Here is a 15,294-nt window from a genome sequence, read left to right as displayed (position 1 = left end):
CACCTCAAACAGGTGCTTCTAATTTAGATTAATAAGTGGAGTGGAGGTGGAGTTTTTAGAGGCGGACTAACAGGTCTTTGAGGACCAGAATTGTTGCTGATGGGCAGGTGTTCAAATACTTATTTGCAGCAGTAAAGCACAAATAAATTATTAAAAAATGATACATTGTGATTTCCAGATTTTTTTTTTTTAGATTATGTCTCTCACAGTGGACATGCACCTAAGATGAAAATTTCAGACCCTCCATGATTTCTAAGTGGGAGAACTTGCAAAGTCGCAGGGTGTTCAAATACTTATTTTCCTAACTGTATATGTGTATATATATGTATATATACATACATACATACATGCATACACAGGGTGAAGACAGAAAGTTATGTTTTTTTTATTTTTTTCATTCAACCTTCATTTATCTAATCTCATTGAGCCACAAGGACTCATTTAAAAGAGGGACCTGCTCCAGACCGAACATAAAAAAAAAAAAAATTGGTCCACAATGCCGGCAGTGAGTCGGGCTCATTCCCAGTGAGAGTTGGACTCCACCAAGGTTGCCCTTTGTCACCGATTCTGTTCATAACTTTTATGGACAGAATTTGTAGGCACAGCCAAGTTGTTGAGGAGATCCATTTTGGTGGCCTTAAGATCACGTCTCTGCTTTTTGCAGTTGATGTGGTCCTATTGGCTTCATCAGGTCGTGATCTACAGCTTTTGCTGGAGCGGTTCACAGCCAAGTGTGACGTGGCCGGGATGAAGAGCATATCCTCCAAATTCGAGGCCATGGTCTTGAGCCGGAAAAGGGTAGAGTGCCTTCTCCGGGTCGGGGAGGAGGTCCTGCCCCAAGTGGAGGAGTTTAAGTATCTTGGAGTCTTGTTCACGAATGATGGAAAAATGGAGTGAGAGATCGATAGGCGGATGGATAGGTGCGGCGTCTGCAGTGAAGCAGGCACTGTACCGGTCCGTCGTGGTGAAGAGAGAGCTGAGTCAAAAGACAAAGCTCTCAATTTACCGGTCGATCTACATTCCTACTATCTATGGTCATGAGCTTTGAGTTGTGACCGAAATAACTAGATCGTGGATACAAGTGGCTGAAATGAGTTTTCTCCGCAGGGTGTCTGGGCTGTCTCTTAGAACTAGGGTGAGAAGCTCGGTCATCTGGGAGGGACTCAGAGTAGAGCCGCTGCTTCTCCACATTGAGAGGAGCCAGTTGAGGTGGCTCGGGCACCTGGTTAGGATGCCTCCTGGATGCCTCCCTAGTGAGGTGTTCCGGACACATCCCACCGGGAGGAGACCCAGAACACGCTGGAGGGACTATGTTTCTTGGCTGGCCTGGGAACGCCTTTGGACTCTCCTGGAGTAGCTGGCCCAAGTGGCTGGGGAAAGGGAAGTCTGGGCCTCCCTGCTACCCCGTGACCCGACCCCAGATAAGTGGAAGAAAATGGATGAATATACACACACACACACACACATGTAAATACACAGTGAAAGGTTATCTTGAGATATAGTAGCTATTCTATAGACAGATTTGAAAAGAGACACTTTAAAAAAATATGAAAAACTGCATTTTTATACAGAAACTGACAAAATACTAAAAGAGTAGAGGAATAGAGAAACAATAAGAAAATGTTCAAGAAAAAGATAAGTGTTGAGGTGTGAAAAAAACGACAAGAGGAAGAGCTCAAAGACTTTCAGGTCTTCTGCTCTGTGAAGCTGCTTTGCCTCCAGCAGTCTTTGTCTCACTGTCTCTCCTGCTCTCTTTGTGCCCGTGCTTTAAGCTGAATGCAGGGAGTTTAAAAGGAAGATTTTTTTTTAACGTGTGGGCCTCCAGGCACACATCGTGGCTCAGACACAGAAGGAGAGCTGAGCAGGGAGTGAATGCAGTGGCAGTAGCATCAAGAGACATGCTCAGTATGTTTTTAGCTCCTTTTTTAAAGCATGCTTCAGGCCGCTGTGGAGGCTGACACCACGCCTTCCTGGTTGCTGATTGATGTCTGTTTTTACATCAGGCCACCCTACCCCATCATGCTCTAACAGATGCATCATCGTGTATTCAATCCATGTGCAATCTTGCAAACTCCAACTTTTCACAAACACCTACAGAACATTGTTTTCACACAGTGAAAAAAAAATCTTCCGGTGTTTTGCCCCTATGGGCATTTTTTAATCAAAGTGAAAAAGCTACAGTATGGTTCGGCGTAAATCAACATTCCCACGAGCCTTAAGGAATTTATTGTGCTCAAGTATAAAAGTTTCTAATGTGAAAGTTTTATTTTTTCCTTTTTACCTCATGGTCCAATGGAAAAGCAAATAATTGTTGATTTTTAATTATCAGTTCTTTGGTTTCTTTGTGTGTGTCTTCTGCGGTTTATATATTAATGATTATTTTAAACCTATTTAGTAATTGGTAAACAACAATGACTCTTTAAAATGTGTGCACAGGTTGTGCAGACATCATTCAGTTGGGTTTATGTATTGCATTAATTGTTACTCACTATAAAACGCAGGCAATAATGTAATTGCAGTGTCTGTGTTCATTTGTCTGTTATAAAATATATCATGAACCACTGAACAACTTTCAATGAAACTCGCCAACGATTATCTTTAAATATCCATCTACAGTGGATTAACTTTTGAAATCAACTTGATTCAAGATGACTGCTACAACACACTGACCTTGGCAAACACAAAAATAACTATAACTTGGTCTGTTTTACAAAAAATGAGCTAAATATTTGTGTGGTGGGAGCTCAGAGTGATCTCCAACAAACATTCTGAGAGCTAATAGCTTGTGCAACATCTTTGTTTAAAACTTTGGCTTTAACTAGTCATGGTGGGGAGTGGTGGCGCAGAGGTTAGAGAGGTGGGCTTGTGATCCGAAGATCGCCGGTTCACGCCCCGGCCCCGACAACAACCCACACTTGCCCCCACCCTCATTCGCCCCACTCTAGGCCCATGAGTAAGGCCCTTAACCCCACCATGTGCTCCCTAAACAGGTCTCTCTTGAAAATGAGTTCTCGTGGCTCAATGAGACTAACCTGGATAAATAAAGGCTAAATGAAAAAAAAAAAAAAATTCCAGTCTGTTTGTTAAAACATTCTGGGGGCCACCAGGGGACGCTAGGTGGACCCCAGAAAGCTGGAGAAAAGAAGATTAAAAAGTAAAAATAATAATAATAAAAAATTGCCAACTAGTGCAATCTGTATCCGTCATGTACAGATGAACACGCTTGAGAGAGGTTAGATTTATTTTGTCATGTTCTTCTGGTCAACAGTTTGTTGAAAAGTTGTTTTTCTCCAATGGGAACATAATACGGTATATATATATATATATATATATATATATATATATATATATATATATATAAAGTCCAGTTGTTTTTGTATTGAACACTTTTTGAAAACATAATAGTGTTTAAAACATGTTAGTTAATCACATTTGTATGCTCAGCAGCTGTAATAATTAATTGAATATAGTAAATAAAAGTTAAAACATTATAAAAGTTGGTGTTTCTTTACATATTTTGTAGCGTTGTTTGTGGGTGTGCGAGGGGGGCCTCAGCCAGAAGCTAATGCTGTTGGAGGGCCAGGGCATGGAAAAGTTTGGGAACCCCTGGGCTATTATACAGATGAACAAATTATTTTTAGAGCAAAATTATTTGGAAAAAATATAGAACATGGCTATTTTAATTTTAAACGTGTTGCTCGCTTCAGCTTTTATAGATGCTGTTACTTCCTTCACTGCAGATGACGGCAGGTGCGTAGACATGCGCAGCCGGTGATCAGCTGATCCATCTGAGCTTAATTGGACTTTTTTTTTTTTTTACCTCTTTCAACCTGCCTGTCGGACCTGCCTCCTCCTCAACAAGTAGATTAACACAATTTTATACCATGCGTTCTTATTTAGTTTTCTTTCTGCTGTATGACTCATAAAACCACATCGTAGAAGCCTGAGCCGACATGTGCAATTACTGCGCAATGCACCGGCGGCAGCGCTACTCTCTTCACAGTCTGATTAACTGCTGCACTCCTCATCCTCTCAACATAAACTTACTGCCTCCTCCTCTACAAGAACATCCAACTGGAGCGGCTGCAGATGCCTGCATCTGAGCAGCGGCTGCGCGCACAAGTAGATTAACACAATTTTATATTGTGCATTCTTATTTAGTTTTATTTGTGCTGTTTGATTCGTAAAAGCATATCAAAAGCCTGAGGCTGACCCAGCCCGCCCATCCAACATTTTATTTTGGCCCGGCCCGTGCCCGGCTTAGAAATGACAGCTCTAATGTTTATACCTTCAGTGTAACCTGTTGTGATAATCTGTCCTTTCAAGTAAAACTGATTAAAATATTCTCCTGTCATCGAGTGTGGCTTCTTTTGAGTAAGTAAGATGAACAGAGGATATTTTTTATCCAACAGACATATTTATTGCTGCTCTGTACAGAATAGCCTCTAAAAATTAAAAAGAGCAGCTGCTTAAAAGTTGCTATGTATATATATATATATATATATATATGACGTTTCACATATTATAGGGAAACACCCTCTAAGAGCTATGATGCACACTCATACATATGTAGTTTTCTTGAAGAATCATAGATTTAATGCATGTTAGTTTAATTTACTGGCTGAGGCTGTTCAATTTTTCCCTAAACATGCATTGTGTTGATGGACAGTTGTCATTTGCAACTTTTGGAGATGGACTTGAACAGTTCCATTCAAAGCACAACATAGTCTATTTTCAGAGTAGACACGTCCTTGTGTTGAACCAGTACTATAGATGGTAATGATCTTTCTTATTGGCTGGAAAATGTGTTCACGTTTTGTTGTAGAAAACTGACTGAAACTATGAAAAAAAGGTTTCATCACTTGAGTTCATTTGCATCCACAAGTTGATGCAGTGTCCGAGCCTGGTTGTCCAGTGCAGGAGTGCAAAGAGACTGAAATTATCTCAGGTAATAACTGCACAAATGGAGGTGGGGGAGCAGTAGAAACAGTGAACACCACATGTGTCCACTAATTGTTATTATGAAATTGATTCATGATGTTTTTTTCCTGCTGTTGTTCCCAGTTGGACATCGCAAAAAAGAATGGGTTAGTTGTGCTGTTTCAAACTATATAAGCAATTAGGCTTTATGTTGTTATAGTTCGTAGATAAAATAAGTGTTGAAATTATTTAGGAGAGGAGAATGAATATGAAGGATGTAAAAATGCTGATGATTAAAATGACTTTAATTTTAGTAATACAGTATTTTAGTTTGCAACTAGTCACAAGAAATGGTGGTTATAAAGCTAAGAGAACACAATGTTTCAATTTTTCCCTGAGAGATCCTGTTCAATTGGGCAAAGCAACATCTACATCCAAACAATCTAAGTCAATATGTGCTGTGGTTGAACAATACACTGTAGAGCAACACGCACAAACCAACATCATGCATCTCCTTTACACTTTCATCGTCTTTTTATTCCTCTCTCTTTTAGGTTGCTTCTGCTGCAGAGGAGTGTGTGTGTGTGTGTGTGTGTGTGTGTGTTTCACTGACTTATGGTTTCATTAGTTGCAGCAGAGGGGAGCCTTGTAATTGTAGCTGAATTATAGAGGCGGGGGTGGACACCACCATGGGAGCTCCCTGGGTTCACACATACACACGGTGTGATGTGTATGCACAATCTACAGTACAGAACACCCCTACCCCCCCACCCCCGACTCTATTGCTTTATCACACACACGAACACATCCTAGCTCAACAAGCTGCAAAGTGAACGCACAAATCCATCAACCTCCAACCTACTCACTCACTCTGTAAAGTGGGGTGTTTTCACACTCACACTGTACACTGCTCATGCAGAAACAATATGATCATAACCCCCCCCCCCCACACACACACACACACACAAACACACACACACATACACACAAATCCATCTAACTTCTGGCACACATGCGCGATTCGCCCACGAAGGAGAACCCAGCAGCAAAGAACATGTGCAACTGGGAACTCAGCGAAACAGCTTTAAGGGGATAACAATCTGTATGTGTGTGTGTGTGTGTGTGTGTGTATATGTGTGTGTGAGAGCAAGATGAGAAACATGTTCATGGCTAAAATCATGTGTGATCTCACAGCAGGAAGAAGCTGAAGACGACATGAGCTTGAAGTCTCACACCAACCAGAAGATGTGCGTTAGCCTCTGTTAAAGTGTGCATCTATATGTGTGTGTTTTTGTCATGAATATAGTACACGCAGCTTGTATATTGCATATTGCTCATGTAAATCGTGATATGCCCCCATGTCAGAATATGCTGGCCAAAAATAGCTGCAGCGGCATCAGTGAGTCCGATGACGTCATCAGTGGGTGACGTCCTATGTCTCCCAGAATCTTGATCAGAAGCATTAGCATTAGCATTCAGTGTCACACACACACACAACACAAAAGTAAAGCAATGTTATATTCATTTAGCAATTGCTCTTATCTAAACCTACAAGTGCAGAACAGACTTTGAAACAGTGTAGGGATCAGTTGCATTGTTCACAGGTTCTTATCATTTCACATGTAAACAAGGTAAAACGATTAGAAAGCATCATCTGGACTGAAAGAGAAGAGTTTCCTGATCCTTGCATTTTCAACAAAAACAGATCTGGACTGCACGTAGACAAGTCAATCATGAGCAAGCACAGTGAGATTTGTTATGGTCCTGCTGATAATCACCACTGACTTGAGTAAAAATTAACAAAACCACTTCGTTATCTTACATTGTCTAAAACTGAAGCAACAACGTTTGCCAGAATCAGACAAATGTCTCATTCATTTACACGGAGGGACGGCACTGAAATTTGTACTGCAGCCAGTCTCCAGCAAGCACTCAACTTTTGTGACTTCAAATTCCGGCTTTCAGGCCTATCTATAGTCATAATACGTCACAATGATAATTACAGTAGTCCCTCACGACTTTGCGGCTCTTTTTTCGCAGACACGCTCTATCGCGGTATTTCAAAATAAGATTGGACATGACACACAATTGGCTGATTGATGGATGAGCTGCACGATCGGCTTGGAATTTTTATTTAAAATAATTTATTTTGAATTACTTAGCACCTGTGTGCAGCCCAAGCTGCATGAGAAGCTACTTCCTATCTCCATTCGGCAGCCGAGAAGTGGGTCTGACCAATAGCACTGGTAGGTGGCAGAGTGCAGCAAAATGCTTTTATATATATATATATATATATATATATATATATATATATATATATATGTATATATATATATATATATATATATATATACGTAGTCCCCTGCAATAAACGAGGAACTACTATACAGCTTTAAAGAGGAAAAACAATATTTGACTTTCAAAATTTTTATTTACACTTCTGCGTAAATGCTTCCCTAATATTATCAGGTTTTAATCAGTTATTATTATTCAATTCAATTCAGTTTATTTATGTAGCGCCAAGTCACAACAGAAGTCATCTCATGGCACTGAACAGAAACATTCATATATAAAATAATAAGTTAACACTATTTATCTGAGGAGCAAATAATCAGATTATTAGTTAGTTATTATCATAAAGGCAATAATTCGCCTCCATACTATAACAACCATGTTCTTACATATTTAATAGCTTGGGCTTTTCATGTTTAGCACCCGTTCAATATCAATGTTTCCGTAAAATCAAGCAATACAAAAACTTTTGTCCAGAAATCACAGAACATCAGTCTCTTGTCTTTCTGATTATTATGCATTTTGCTGATCTTTGCAGTTTTAATGTTAAAAATGGGCTTTGCACAAAGGTATATAATTTTGTTTTCACAGACTTCTTCCTTAAATACATACTGGATGGTGCACAGACTTGAAACCAGGACAGAGCACAGTCACACTCATTATTTTGTTTTTACTCACAAGTTGCAGTTGTGACATGTAGGCTGAGGTCAGCGAGTCCACGTTAGAGCTTTTATCAGTAGTAGCTGCTGTGGTAAGTGGGTTTAAAATGCTGAGCCATGTCAGCAGAATGGCAATATGCCCTAACAAGTAAACCCAAAAGAAAAGCATGTGTCACGAAGGTTCAGCGTGACCTAAATCAAGCCTTCCCATTATTTGAAAAATTGGGTTGCATGGAGTAAATTTGAGCATTCAGTATTTTACCTGCATTAGACAGCAGATTGATTGGAGAGTTGGGGATAAATAATTGCTGAAGCGTCTACCTAGCTTTCATGTCAAGATCAAGTTTTCACCATTTTAAAACAGGTTTGGTGGATTTTCAAATAATGGCTATTTTAAAGATTTTTATTTTCATTGTACGGTTACTTTAAATGCACTTCAGTTCACTTAACATGTTCTGATTGGGAGTTGAAAACAAAACATGTTGCAACGTGACACAGACTTTGTTCTAACTACAAAATGATGGTTCCAAAACCTACCATTTTTATTGTAAATAAACAAATCAGATGAAAAAGCATTGCAAAATTCTACAAAAAAACAAAACATTTTCTAGAAGCACTACAAACATTTTAGTTTTTTTTAATGGTGTCAATTTGTTCTTGATGCCTTCATCTCAGTAACGGTTAGCTTGCTTCTCCCCAAAAATTGTCATTGTTTCTCTAAATTCCATTTCTGCGTTATCTACAGCAGGTAAGACACTGACTATTCATGGCTACTCCATCCATTTAATTCTGTCACTTTGTAAAAAAAACCAAGGATATTTATACATTTAGCTAAACCATCAAGGTTAATCGTAAGCTTAGCATCGTGCTTTAGTAGGAGATGTGGGGGTAGTGACACTGTCGTCTTCCTCTGTGGATCACAGCACAAATGCTGCAGGATGAAGGCGGACTGCTGTAGCTCTTACATAACCACACATGCAAATTCACCCAGAGAGCGAAGGGTTTGGGTGGGGTGGGGGTGTTTGGGGGTGGGGGGACCTGAAAGGTCCCTTGGGGAAAGAGAGACACAACATGAGAGAGAGGGTGCATGGAAATCTTTTACAGCATGTCATATTTTCCTTCTGTCTCAGGTGTTACATACAATCATAAAGATAGCATGTTATGCAATTTGTCACATTTCTAGGTCATTCAGTGAATGAGGAATTTGTTCATACATTAAATTAAATGTTAAAAATGTTTTACTTTCAGCTGCTCCCCTCTGTAGGGGGTCGCCACAGTTAGTGAATCTGCACGAAACGTGAAGCATGTGTTTTACAATGGATGCTCTTCCTGATGCAACCTGGGCTTGAACCCATCGCCTCAGAAGAACAATGCGGCATCACTGACAGACCAAGCTACTGCAGCACAAATGAACACTCTTAACAATCAGTTTAATTAAACAAAGCAAATTCTGACAAAATAACGGCCAAACAGTGCACAAGGTCCAGTTTTCTGCACAAATGTATGGTGAGTTGCTGAAGAAAACTAATGTACTTTCAGTTCCTCTAGTGAGCACTAGAGGCTGTTAGACTCATAAATCTCTAACCAGGATAATCACTATAAGGAAAGAAAAAAAAATCACTGTAATGCCACTTTAACTGGTCTGTGCTGCTGATTATCCATGCTGCTGATCTCATGCTGCTGATCATCTTGTGCTGCTGTATTCATTCATACCTAACTGCTCATCACAGACTCATGTTCGAGCTGCTGTTGTTACACCGTATTGTTTTACATTATTAGTGTTTAGCGTATGTCTTAGATCTTTTAGCGTACTGTTTGCCGTTCGTTTAGTCGACATATATCTTAGTGTATATCTTAGAGCCTTATATAGGTCTGTCACGATAACAAATTTTGCCGGGTGATTAATTGTCTCAGAAATTATTGCGCTAAACGATAATATCGTTTGAAATTTGACAATAATTAGTTATTGTCAAATTTAAGAAGAAATGTTGGCTAATTTTTTTGTGTGTAGTACATTTTTTGACCACTGGATGGCAGTATAAGACTGTTTGAACCGAAAGATGGATAGTGAGGGAGTGAGTAGCGTGTCTCTTTAAGAAAAATGGGAGGGAGGCCCCTTGACGTGACATGGGTTGTCTCTCCTTCCTGTTTTTCGGTTCTCAAAATGGCGAATGCTCAGTGTGGTTTGAGCTCTTTAGCATAGCATTTGTCAAACCAAGCTTTTAATAAAAAAATTTAAAAATCAGTAAACAAGTTCTCAGCTTCTTTTTGCAAAGAAAAACAACTTTTTAGATGAAGACACGGGTTTCAACTGTGAATTTTGGAGCTTTGACAAGACGGAGGTTTCCCCCCGAGGTCGGCCTGTTAGCTTAGCTCGTAGCTTAACTTCTCAGCTTAGCTGCTTTTAACGATCCAAAAGCATGATTTTGGACGGTTACAACAGATTTTAAAGAGAAAAGAGAAAGGGAGGGATCAGTGAAGAGCACCGGAGTTGAGCCTTTTGTCATCCAGTGTCTTCAGTAGAAAGAGAGAGACACGAAGAAACGATAAAGCCGATAGATGAAAATGAGGTCGACGATTTTCATTTATCATGCGATTAATTGATTTATTGTTTATTGTGACAGGCCTATACTTATATACTGTTTCTTTTTATATTTTTGCTATTTTGGGGTGAAACTGGGACCTTGAGTACATTATTTCGTTCCACCTCATGTACCACATGTGATGCAAATGACAGTAAAGATACTTGAAGTTGAATTTTCTTGCTGGCTCAAATAAAGTCATTCAAATCTTTTGAGGATGTTAGCTTCTTAAACAACTCACTTTTTGACAATAAGAGATCACTTCTGACTTAATTCATGAACCACTGGCTTGTCTGTGAGGAGTCTAACCCATGGCGAATGGCTGCCATCTTAAAACAATCCCAGTCTTAAAAAATGTGTACCTGTTCATGTGAACCATGTTTTATAAACCTCTACATGTGTCACTTTTACAATACATAATTACTAAAGCAAAAACATTATTGTATTCTTATCAAAAAAGCCTCACAATGCACTGATAGTGCTACATCTAGCTGTCACTGCTGCTACTAGGACTTACAATGAAACATAAATTATTCTAAATTTGGTTTTGATCTTTTCCAATTTGGTTTATGCCCCATAGTCAAAGTTAAAATACATTTCCTCAATTTAACAATATCAGTGTTCAAGGTGACTTTATTGTCATTCGCATCACATGTGGTACATGAGGTGGAAAAAAATTGTGTACTCAAGGTTCCAGTTACACGCAGAAGTAACAAAAATATAAAGCATATAAAAAAAGTATAACAAAAGACACACACGGATCTAAGATATGCGATAAACAATAATAATATAGTATAATACACTGTTTTAAACAGTAACCTCAACAAGTAAGATATTCTTTGTTCATAACCGTTCAACAAAACCCCACTACAAATATATAAAATTTTGTTTTGTGGGAATTATTGCTAAATATATTTATTTTTAGCTCTAACCTATCTGTACCACTCTATATAATGCACAATATGCACATTATTATAATTATATATCTATTGACCTGGCAGGTATTATTACACTTTTGGCTGTTAGTTCTAAGATTGAATTAATTTAATGTACTTTTTTCCTAGTATAGAAGACTACCCAATATTAGACCAGATAGTGGTAGCTGATAGCTACCAGATAGCTGGACTCTGCAGAACCGGGACACGTCCACCTCTAGCACAGAACCACCAGGAGGAGGAGGAGGACTGGGTATCAGCTAACGACAGTTTGAGTTCTCTCCCACAAACCAAACGGCGTAGAAGAACCCGAATGTTAAAAGTGTTACCAGAAACGACCTCGATATCAGCTTTACATTTCGGTCTTGTTGTTTTTGCGCCTTCTTCCAGCTGCATTCAACAACGGGTCAAAGCTGACGCAAAATTTTTCACCGAAGCAGCTGGAATTCTGCTTTCGTATTTATTATCTGAATCTGAAGATCTGAAGATCTCGGCCTTGACCTCTGTAAGTGGTTTTAAACATCTGTTAAGTTCCTGGGGAAAAAACAATGCAGACATGTCCCTGTTTTTAGTTTTCCACTCTGCCTTACAACCTAGCTGTTTTTTTTTTGTTGTTGTTACATCTTCTATTAAATACCATATGGCATTTTATTTTCACTTGTCATTCTCAACTTGTACACATCCTTTATGAATGTCTTTTGTTGTCCACTGTTGACATCACTCTTTGTTGAAATCAGGTCTCTCTTTGTAAATGATTCCCTGAGGCTGAATGGGATTAAGCTGTATAAATAAAGGTTGAATAAATAATATCAGCAAGACAAAGAAATATGACGTGAAGGTTTATTGTCCTCCACCTCACAGTTAGCTCTGCATTGTTCTGCTTATGAGCAGCACTTATGCTTTGGCTTCTTTTTGTGATAATTATAGCTGTTGTTGTTTCTTTAAAAAGTTAGTTTCTTGATCTGATCATTTTAAATTCAAAACTGATACTCAGTTATTTCTCAGCCATTTTTTTCTCCCTCCATTTAACAAACGCGTGTACAAACAGCAATAAGACAATGTAAAATAAAAAAAACCAGCTGTTTTTATTTAATTATTTGTATTTACGATGTGCCTTTCAACATAGTAACATCTTACCCCATCTGGAAACTTATACTTTATTTTAACCTATTTTTACATGGACACAACTTAAGTTTATCACTGTTTTATTCCCTCCCTTCATCTCTTGCTCCATGCCGCGGTCTTCACCCAGCAACTCACACTAATCTGAGGGCTTCACTGGAGATAGACAGACAGATGGGCGAAAAGTAAGAAAAAGGAGGAGAGGGATGCACGGATGGATGGAAGGAGGAGAGGGAGACATGTGACCCACTTAGCAGAGTCTGAAGTATTTATAGAAGTAAGTGTCCTAATTGGGGAGCCACTGGGAGAGCAGCAGCTCTGCACTGCTGCCCTACTCCTTGTCCTTCACCTCCTCAACCTTCTCATCTCACCGTCCTTTGCTTCTATTCTCTTAACGTCTTCCTCCCGCTTTCCTTTCGAAAACCTCATCATTCTTTCTCGTGCCATTTTTGCCTCTTCCTCCTCAATGATCAGTGACCTTCTCTCCATCCTTCCTCCTCCGTCTTACCCCTCCTGCTCCTCCACCTCCTGCTTTGACTTTCCCTGCTCTGAGTTTACTTTGCCCTCCATAGTTTTTCCTCCTGTAGTTATCACTGCTCACCTGCTTCGAATGTTATCAGCCATTAAATGGCCATTACTAATAACAAACGGAGCTTTCTTAGTTTGCACATATCTCAGGAGAAATTGAATAAGTCGGCCAGCTTCGAGGCAAAATGGGGGAGTCAGATTCAGATAAGCCACAGTTGTTGATTTTTTTCAGGCAGACTTATTTCTCATCAACCTTGAGTTCTGCTGGTCTTTTTAATCCAAAATGGCCAGATTTGTGGGCATTCCACTGGTCCGTGCTTAGGAGGCTCCTCCAAGGTCATTTCCAACATGCTGATGAGTCGCAGCAGCCGCAAGTGTCGTGCAATAATCACAAATTGCTTGCATTTTATGGTTTAGCTCGTAAATCAGCTGATTTTGGGTACTTGAAGCACAAAACAAACTTGCAGACAGGGTCAGCAGCTTTGCCATGGCCGCGGCTGCTGCTGCCTTATATTATTTATTAATTATTATATTGCCTTTCATGTGAGGGACTTTACAATGAGATAATTTTATGTTGAGAAATGACAAAGTTGTAGCTGTATTGGTCCAACCTCGAAAACAACATTATATGTAATCTCATGCAAGAGCTTGGAGATGTCACACTCAGAGTGGATGTTGTGAATGACTCTCAGCTACTGCCAAATCACACTTTAGCTCAGTATCTGTAAAATTAACTGAATTATAACCTTTTTTTTTTTTGCGTTGGCTCAGAGCATTGGGCTGCTGAGGCCATCTTAAATTTGGCTGGTTGCAAAAGTTAATAATTTGTAGAAGTACAACCAGTGGTTGTACAGCAAACTGTCAACAGCAAGCTGGTTGATCCACTATGAAAAGGGGCTATTTATAAGACTGAGTGTATTGCAGCTCCTCAGACTGACAAAGTCTTTTGGATAAAAAATTAAACCTTTCTGTTCAGAGGACCTGACTTAACTTTGCTAGATACGACCAGTGGTAATTTTTAGAAAGTTGAACTAAAATGTGTCCAATGGTTCACGAGATATTTTGCTAACAACCAGACAGGGAGGACTCCAACAGTTAATGTCTTAGTGTTAAACAATCCTGGGCCATTACTTAGCACTCAAAACAAATGTTTAAAATTAGTCTCAGCTCATACAAAACTAGGTCTTTAATTAAAAAACATTGACAGTTAAAAGCATTTTTGTGTTGTCTTGAGTTAATTAGGGGTTTTCTCCGGGTACTCCGATTTCCTCCCACAGACCAAAAACATGCATGTTAGGCTGATTGGTAACTCTAAATTGTCCCAAGGTGTGAGTGAGAGAGTGAATGGTTGTTTGTCTCGTTTGTCTCTATGTGTCCCTGTGATGGACTGGAGACCTGTCCAGGGTGTCCCCCACCTCTTGCACAGTGATGGCTGGACATGGGCACCAGTGACTCCTGCGACCCAAAAAGGAAGAAGCGGGTAAATATAATGGATGGATGGATGGATTAATTAGCTGTGGCGGTTATGTTGCCATGTTGACTCTAAAAGGTTGTAGATGTCAACCCAATTTTCTTTCTGAAACTTTTATGAAAAGTAATTCAGTGGTTTATGAAATACTTTGTTGACAGTACAGAGAAACAAACGCATGCATGCACACGCAACACACACAGACCTTGGCAAAACCAATATCACTCCGCTACTGCCTTTGGAGGCAGACAATAATAACACGACAACATTGCAAAAGGTTGCAAGTTCAATTTTAACGTTTTAAAATGAAAAGTAAAACTTTTTCCTGTCATCATAGGAGCAAAATATACTAAAAGTGCACATGAAAATAAACATTAACTTAAAGGCGTAAAGTGTGGACGAAACGAAAACTCACGTAGGAAGTATTCTGAAGCGTCTGCTTCATAGTCAGCATCTTCTGGGAAGTGATCTATCTGCTTACACATGCCTTTAAAAGAACCTGCATGGAAAGAACAGAAAGAACATGGTACAATGTGTGTGGGAAACAATAGGCTGTTCAGAAAAATGTTGCCCAAGTTATACAAGTTTGTAGTTATAATATGTGTAAATGAGTATTTGTATCTGCGCTGAGTAATGGTCATAATAATTCCTCAAAGAACAACAAAAAGTCATTAACAGAAACATGTAGTATGGGAACAAAAAGTATCAATGAGAAGAAGACGAGCAGAGTTTCTTCTCACTTCTGATTGTATTCAGGGCAGGAGGAGGGAATCAACCACATGCAAGAG

At 39.3% G+C, this 15,294-nt stretch overlaps 1 protein-coding gene across 1 annotated transcript in view; it reads right to left on the bottom strand.

Moving 5' to 3' along the window:
- The window catches only part of LOC119422421 (voltage-dependent calcium channel gamma-2 subunit), a 92,178-nt gene that overhangs the window by 21,048 nt on the left and 55,836 nt on the right, over positions 1-15,294 (bottom strand). The window contains exon 2 of the mRNA XM_037689791.1: positions 14,922-15,005. Coding sequence (XP_037545719.1) covers positions 14,922-15,005 — 84 coding nt within the window. The remainder of the gene's footprint in view (positions 1-14,921; positions 15,006-15,294) is intronic.

The sequence above is a fragment of the Nematolebias whitei genome, chromosome 16 (assembly GCF_014905685.2).
Source record: "Nematolebias whitei isolate Nwh7 chromosome 16, NemWhi1, whole genome shotgun sequence".
In the NCBI taxonomy this organism is placed as follows: domain Eukaryota; kingdom Metazoa; phylum Chordata; class Actinopteri; order Cyprinodontiformes; family Rivulidae; genus Nematolebias; species Nematolebias whitei.
The sequence above is the reverse complement of the archived record's forward strand: the minus strand, read 5'-3'. Positions and strand labels throughout refer to the sequence as shown.